The sequence below is a fragment of the Octopus sinensis genome, linkage group LG4 (assembly GCF_006345805.1).
Source record: "Octopus sinensis linkage group LG4, ASM634580v1, whole genome shotgun sequence".
NCBI lineage: Eukaryota > Metazoa > Mollusca > Cephalopoda > Octopoda > Octopodidae > Octopus > Octopus sinensis.
In genome coordinates this window covers 15,943,554-15,951,922 of record NC_043000.1, presented here as the reverse complement: position 1 = coordinate 15,951,922, position 8,369 = coordinate 15,943,554, and the positions used below count along the sequence as shown (strand labels likewise).

At 40.2% G+C, this 8,369-nt stretch overlaps 1 protein-coding gene across 1 annotated transcript in view; it reads right to left on the bottom strand.

Annotated features, from left to right (window-relative positions):
* Positions 1-3,442: 3,442 nt before the first annotated feature.
* LOC115210695 (acyl-CoA dehydrogenase family member 11) overlaps positions 3,443-8,369 on the bottom strand; it is a 29,778-nt gene continuing 24,851 nt past the window's right edge. Inside the window, exons 11-13 of the mRNA XM_029779376.2 lie at positions 7,025-7,289; positions 4,849-4,915; positions 3,443-3,859 (exon numbers count right to left, since the gene is read on the bottom strand). Of these exons, the coding sequence (XP_029635236.1) occupies positions 3,751-3,859; positions 4,849-4,915; positions 7,025-7,289 (441 nt within the window). The 3' untranslated portion in view covers positions 3,443-3,750. The remainder of the gene's footprint in view (positions 3,860-4,848; positions 4,916-7,024; positions 7,290-8,369) is intronic.

The following is an 8,369-nucleotide window of genomic DNA, read 5'->3' as shown; positions in this document are numbered from 1 at the left end:
TATATTGATCCCAGTGCGTAACTGGTATTTATTTAATCGACCCTGAAAGGATGAAAGGCAAAGTCGACCTTGGTGGATTTGAACTCAGAACGCAGCAGCAGACAAAATACCGCTAAGCATTTTTCCCGGCATGCTAATGTTTCTACCAGCTCGCCACCAAATCTTGCAGGTTTGTAAATGCTGGTGCTGCATACAACCACCTAGTACACACTGTAAAGTGGTTGGCAATAGGAAGGGCATCCAGCCATAGAAATCATGTCAAAAGAGACATGGAACCTGAACAGTTCTTTAGTTGGTCAGCTCTTGTCAACTGTCCAACCCATACCAACAATGATGATGATGGTGTGTGTGTATATTATATATAATATATATATATTATATATATTATATATATATTATATATATATATATATATAGATATATATATATATATATATATATATATATATATATATATATAGGCGCAGGAGTGGCTGTGTGGTAAGTAGCTTACTTACCAACCACATGGTTCCAGGTTCAGTCCCACTGCGTGGCACCTTGGGCAAGTGTCTTCTACTATAGTGTTGGGCCGACTGAAGCCTTCTGAGTGAATGGATTTGGTAGATGGAAACTGAAAGAAACCCGTTGTATATATGTATATATATATATGTATGTGTGTATATATGTTTGTCCCCCCAACATCGCTTGACAACCGATGCTGGTGTGTTTACATCCCTGGAACTTAGCAGTTTGGCAAAAGAGACCGATAGAATAAGTACTAGGCTTACAAAGAATAAGTCCTGGGGTCGATTTGGTCGACTAAAGGTGGTGCTCCAGCATGGCCACAGTCAGATGACTGAAACAAGTAAAAGTGTAAAGCGAGAGAGTATATTTTATTTGTTTTGGTCATGCTGGGGCATTGAAGAATTTTAGTCGAATCAATTGACCTCAGTACTTATCTTTTTAAAGCCTGAACTGCTTAGTTACAGGAACATAAACACACCAACACCAGTTATCAAATGGTTTGGGGGGGGGGGGACAAATAAAGACACATATTGTCCAACCCATGCTAGCATGGAAAACGGACGCTAAACGACGATATATATCAATGGGCTTCTTTCAGTTTTCGTCCACCATATCTACTCACAAGGCTTTGGTTGGCCCAAGGCTATAATAGAAGACACTTGCACAAGGTGCCACACTGTAGGACTGAACCCAGAATTATGTGGTTGGGAAGCAAACTTCTTTCCACAGTCTGTGCCACATATAATTTTACTCATGATAACACAGTTACTCATCCAGCATTATACTACACAAGTTCAGAGCCAATGAAGGAACCTTTACTTGGCCAACCCACTAGAAATAGTAACCAAATCTCCTTCATGTCACTTAACTGTCTTAGAATAAATGTTTCTATTGGATAATATGATCCCAAGTGTGCTGTGTCTGGGAAAAAGACAGGATGGTTATAACTACAATGTATATTATTTAGTTATTTCCCCATAACTAAGAAAATAAGTAATGGAATTGATTCATTTGACAAAAATACTTCAAGGCAGTGCCCCAGCATGGCCACAGTCTAATGACTGAAACAAGTAAAAGAAAAAAGATGTAAGTATACGTGTATGTATATTTCATATTTGTATTTGGTTTCCAAGATTCTTGATGTGAACCTGTGTATTGAAACATTTTGTTGTCTCTCGAGAGTGTCATTATGCTAGTAATAAACTCACACACTGGTTCTGTTTCACTTCTTTAGTCTTTTACTTGTTTCAGTCATTTGACTGCAGCCATGCTGGAGCACCGCCTTTAATCGAGCAACTCGACCCCGGGACTTATTCTTTTGTAAGCCCAGTACTTATTCTATCGGACTCTTTTGCCGAACCGCTAAGTAACGGGGACATAAACACACCAGCATCGGTTGTCAAGCAATGCTAGGGGGACAAACATACTCACACAAACACACACACGCATATATATATTTATATACATATATATGACGGGCTTCTTTCAGTTTCCGTCTACCAAATCCACTCACAAGGCTTTGGTCGGCCCGAGGCTATAGTAGAAGACACTTGCCCAAGGTGCCACGCAGTGGGACTGAACCCGGAACCATGTGGTTGGTAAACAAGCTACTTACCACACAGCCACTCCTGTGCCTGTTTCACTTCTTTATTATTTATTTCTTATTTGGTTAACTATTTAACCAATTAACTAACTGATTGTTTGATTAGTTCTCCAGTTAACTGATCATGCAATTAGGTGTCTCCTCTTTCTAAAATGGTTATTCTCACAAGATGGATTTTAACCACCAACCTAAGAATGCCAATTTTTACAGTTACTACATCAGTCCTCTGCTGTTCAAGTTGAACTATTGCAAGCATGGAGTCACAAATGAGGACAAAAGGACTTCATAAACCTAAGTGATTGATTAAGTGAACGATTTGGTTGTGTGGTAAGTAGCTTGCTTACCAACCACATGGTTCAGTTCCACTGCGTGGCACCTTGGGCAAGTGTCTTCTACTATAGCCTCAGACCAACCAAAGCCTTGTGAGTGGATTTGGTAGACAGAAACTGAAAGAAGCCCATCATATATGTAGAGGCGCAATGGCCTAGTGGTTAGGGCAGCGGACTCGCGGTCGCAGGATCGCGGTTTCGATTCTCAGACCGGGCGTTGTGTGTGTTTATTGAGCGAAAACACCTAAAAGCTCTACGAGGCTCCGGCAGGGGGTGGTGATCCCTGCTGTACTCTTTCACCACAATGGCGGTGCCCCAGCATGGCCACAGCTCAAGAGCTGAAACTGGAAAAACAAAAACAAACAAAAAAACAAATATATATGTATATATATATATAAGGTGGCGAGCTGGCAGAAAAAAACAGCAGGAACTTAGTTGCCAACCCAATAATTAACCAGTTGACAAGTAATAATAAAAGAGGTGAAATGGAACCAGTGCATGTGTTTATTATCGATGTAATGACCCACCCAAGATGCAACAAAATATATGTATTTAATTGATATGTCCCGCATTGTGACAACATAACTTTGGTGTCTGCTGCAGACAAAACACACACACAGGTATGCACATGCACACACTTATACACACAAGTGTGTACAGGTGCATACATGTACATACAGGTATGCAAATGCACATGCACATTTGTATACACAGGTGTGTATACGTGCACACACATACACGCGCATGTACACATGCAGGTGTGTACATGTGCACACACATACACACAGGTATGCACATGCACGCACACACACACACGCACATACACACAGTGGGATTCAGCACAGCTTTGAGTTTTGGTCAAACAAACTTCATTCACATAGCATTGGTCAGCCTGAAGCTGTAGTTGAAGAAACTTGCTTAAGGTAACATGCATGCAGTTGGGATCGAACTTGAAACTCTGTGACTGTGAAATGAATTCCTTGTCAACACAAATGAAAACATCAGATTTTTCAGTTTTAACAAACATGTTATTTAATGAAAACTTTAATAGATTTAACATTTAATCCTATCTGCATAGTTTCATCGCAGACATTTACTGCCTTCACTCACACCACCACCACCACCACCATCAATATCAGCATCATCATCACCATCGTCATCTATGATGTAGCAATTCCACAGTTTTTTCAGTTGAGCCTGGATCTTATTTATGTATTACATAAGCCACCCAGAAGTGTCTAAATTCCTGTATTATGCAATTGCTGGTATCTGTATTTTATTAGGTTTCTGATTTCAGGGTTTTATGCTAGCTTTTCATGTGTGTTTTCCAAAAACAAGATCAAATTCTGCTGTCAGGTTGTCTGAATGGTAGGCCCCTTTCTTGATTCCATTGCAAAATGGAGTGAGTTCCATTTCTGACCAACTGTAATGGAAAAAGATGAAATTTTAAGGTAAATTAACAGGTATCTCAAACACACACACACACACACTTTCTCTCTCTCTCTCACACACATTTTATATATGTATATGTATACATGTATGTGTGGGACTATTGAAGTATTACTTGTGTAAGAGATGCATTGTTGTTATTTAGCTGTAGGTCAGTCCAGCTTGAACAAACATACGTTCAAAGGTCCACCAGCATTTCATTTCAGATTCACTGTGTTCAGGAGTATTTATAATCTATTGTATTCTGCTTCATTGCTTTGTTTTAGATGATAGGGTATAATATAAGAGAGAATTAGCAATTATCTCTAGCAAATCAAGTGACTATGTGGAAATCTTCCTTGTTGAAATGTGTAAGACACATGTTAAGGAGCTTAGTAAAAACTCTTATCTTGAAAACCCATTCATCAATGCTATTAAGATCATCAGCTTTAATCACATTCATGAATGGATTAATCATTGGACTATCAACTCATGGATCTTGAGTTTTAAATTTACTGCAGATATTTCATTTTATCATTGGGTATGCTTCACTTTCCTTTGCTATCAAACCATTTATTTCAGAGAAGGGACATTTAATTTTATGTGGCTCAGTAGAAGAGGCTTTTTCCTTTTCCTCCTCTTTCTTGCAAGTTACTTGGTCACCCCATTAGTGCCAGAGGATAAGAAAAAGCACCCAGTAGACACTGTAATGTGTTTGGTGTTAGGAAGGGCATCCAGCTGTAGAAAACATGCCAAAGCTGATGTTGGAGCCCTGAAGCTGATGAAGCAAGCATTCGAACACTATTGCCAAATGAGTCTAAGATCGTTCTCAAAGAATATCAAGTGACAGAATGTTTGTTGTACCTTCCCAGCTCCTACTGGAGCCTGTCAAACCATTCAACTTATGATGGCATGGAAAACAGATGTTAAATAATGGTGATGATGAAGATACTTAGATACACTATATCAACAAGATACACTTACTATAGAGCTGTTTTGACATCTGATGGTGTAGACTCAGGTGAAGTAGCATGTCTTAGTAACAGAGCACCTGTAGAGAAAGATATGTATTTAATGTTAGTGTAATATAAGTAATCTTAAATTGTTTTTTGTTATCGTTGTAGCTACAGTAACAATCGTTTCTACTCTTGGAACAATCGTTTCAGCTTGCTGCTAAGGCGGCAAGCTGGCAGAAACATTAGCATGCTGGGCGAAATGCTTAGCGGTATTTCGTCTGCTGTTATGTTCTGAGTTCAAATTCCGCCGAGGTCGACTTTGCCTTTCATCCTTTCGGGGGTTGATAAATTAAGTACCAGTTGCGTACTGGGGTCGATATAATCAACTTAATCTGTTTGTCTGTCCTTGTTTGTCTTCTCTGTGTTTAGCCCTTTGTGGGTAGCAAAGAAATAGGTATTTCATCTGTCACTACATTCTGAGTTCAAATTCCGCCGGGCTCGACTTTGCCTTTCGTCCTTTTGGGGTCGATAAATAAAGTACCAGTTATGCACTGGGGTCAATGTAATCGACTTAATCCCTTTGTCTGTCCTTGTTTGTCCCCTCTATGTTTAGACCCATGTGGGTAATAAAGAAATAAGAACCGTTAGCATGCCGGGCAAAATGCTTAGCGGTATATCGTCTGCCGCTACGTTCCGAGTTTCAAATTCTGTCGGGGTCGACTTTGCCTTTCATCCTTTTGGGGTTGATTAAATAAGTACCAGTTACGCTTTGGGGTCGATGTAATCGACTTAATCCGTTTGTCTGCTCTTGTTTGTCCCCTCTGTGTTTAGCCCTTTGTGGGCAATAAAGAAATAAGTAACAATCGTTTCTACTCTTGGTACAAGGCCTGAAATTTTAAAGGAAGGGCTACTTGATTACAACAACCCTACTGCTTGACCGGTACTTTTTTCATTGATGTCGAAAAGATGACAGGTAAAGTCAACCTTGGCAGAATTTGATCTCAGAATGTAAAGAGGGGTGAAATACCGTGAAGCATTTGGTTCAATGCTTTAAGATTCTGCAAGCTTGCTGCTTTGTTGCAACAATATTTATGAGACATTCTTTCTATGTTGTTTTGCTGTGATACCTACCAGCTGTATTACAGCAATTTTTGTTGTCATACTACTGTATTATACAATAGTTTCATTGTAATATGTAGTTACTGTATTGTGTTGTAAATTTTAACCCATATACACTTGCAAATCCCCACTCACCTATACTCCTATGTCTGTCTTTAGTCATGTCATACTGCTGCTGAGAGGGGGAATAATAGCAGACAACAGTGAGGAATAGTTATAACATAAAGCAGTGTAACTTCTTATGGTACATGTCACCAACAAAGTGAACAGAGTCGTTTAACCCTTTCGTTACCGTATTTATTTTGAGATGCTCTGCGTTTCTTTCAATTAGTTTTAAATATAACAAAGAATTTAGTAAAATAACTTAGTTATCATTAAGCTGGTGTTAGGAACATAAATTGTGACTAAGGTTTGGTGGAAGATTTTAATTCAGAACTTTTGAAAACAAGACATTTGTACTACAGAGCCAGATGTGGTTTCAGCTGGGTTGGTATCAAAAGGGTTAAGAAGCAAGTGACTTCATCACTGACACAATACAGCATCAGTGATGTAACAGAAATCAACATCGCAGGAGTGGCTGTGTGGTAAGTAGCTTGCTAACCAACCACATGGTTCCGGGTTCAGTCCTACTGTGTGGCATCTTGGGCAAGTGTCTTCTGCTATAGCCCCGGGCCGACCAATGCCTTGTGAGTGGATTTGGTAGACGGAAACTGAAAGAAGCCTGTCGTATATATGTATATAAATATATATGTATGTGTGTGTATATGTTTGTGTGTCTGTGTTTGTCCCCCTAGCATTGCTTGACAACCGATGCTGGTGTGTTTACGTCCCCGTCACTTAGCGGTTTGGCAAAAGAGACCGATAGAATAAGTACTGGGCTTACAAAGAATAAGACCCGGGGTCGATTTGGTCGATTAAAGGCGGTGCTCCAGCATGGCTGCAGTCAAATGACTGAAACAAGTAAAAGAGTAAAAGAGTATCTATAGGTTTTTGGTTCCTGTCACAGATTACTGACCCAGTTTCAAATGCAGTTAAGAAGAATCCACAAACACAGTAAAAATCAGTGGGAAAGTAGTCAACCTTACTTATATAAATACGTGCAAAACTGAATGCCAAATCACGTGCTGCTGATGCGAGGACATCTTTGTTACTTATCATCATCTGAATAGTTTCATCCATTGCTTTTACCACATTGCAGCTGGCTGTGTTTAAAAGTTCATTCTGGGAAGCTGATGAGACAAGCATTCGAACATTATTGCTGAATGATTCCAGGATCTCTTTGGAGGAATGAAGAGCTCGAAGAACATCAAGTGATAGAATGTTTGTTGTGCCTTCCCAGATTGGTAACACCTACAAATAAATGCAGACAACATTAGATTTCACATAATTATATTGGGCTGAGAGATTTTTTTAAAAAGCACCATCCAAATATGGCTGATGCCAGTGCTGCCTTGACTGGCTTCAGTGCCGGTGGCATGTGACCTGCTGTGCTTCAGGAGTCCTATTGAGTCAAAAACATCAACATCAAATGGAAATTGTAGTTGTGATACCTGTGCTGGTGGCATGTAAAAAGCACCATCCGAACGTGGCCGATGCCAGTACAGCCTTGACTGGCTTCTGTACTGGTGGCACATAAAAAACACCTACTACACTCATGGAGTGGTTGGTGTTAGGAAGGACATCCAGCTGTAGAAACACTGCCAGATCAGACTGGAGCCTGGTGCAGCCTCCTGGCTTCCCAGACCCTGGTCGAACCGTCCAACCTGTGCTAGCACAGAAAACGAACGTTAAACGATGATGATGATGATGATGATGATGAATTTCATGTGAGTGTATGAATGTAGACAGTTGCATATAGAAGGGCTATCATTTAAAGTGGATGGAATTTGTGGGAGAGGGAGACCAAGAAAGATACGGGACAAAGTATTGAAGGCTGATCTCAAGACACTGAAGCTTATGAAGGAGATGACTAAAGACCAAGATATCTAGTGCATCGCTGTACTAAAGAAAACCCATCCACCACAGCAGAATTGATACTGGTGCTGGTGTCTTGTAAGAAGTGCTGTTGCTGGTGCTGTATTAAAAGCAATGGTGATGGGGCCACATAAAAAGCACCCAGTACACTCTGTGGAGTGGTTGGCGGTTGGCATTAGGAAGGACATCCAGCTGTAGAAACCATGCCAGAACAGACAAACAATGGAGCCTGGAATGGCCCCTGCCCTTACCAGCTCTGGTCAAACTGTCATACCCATGCCAACATGGAAAACGGATTTTAAATTATGATGATGATGATGATGATGATGATGAAGAGTGGCAGTTGAAGGGGAAGTCACTACTAGCCATGTCTCTTGCAGACCCTCCTCTAAAACTGGTGAAACTGTTGTTACTACAGAGTAGTCTAAACATCTACAAGAAAAACATGGACAGAGA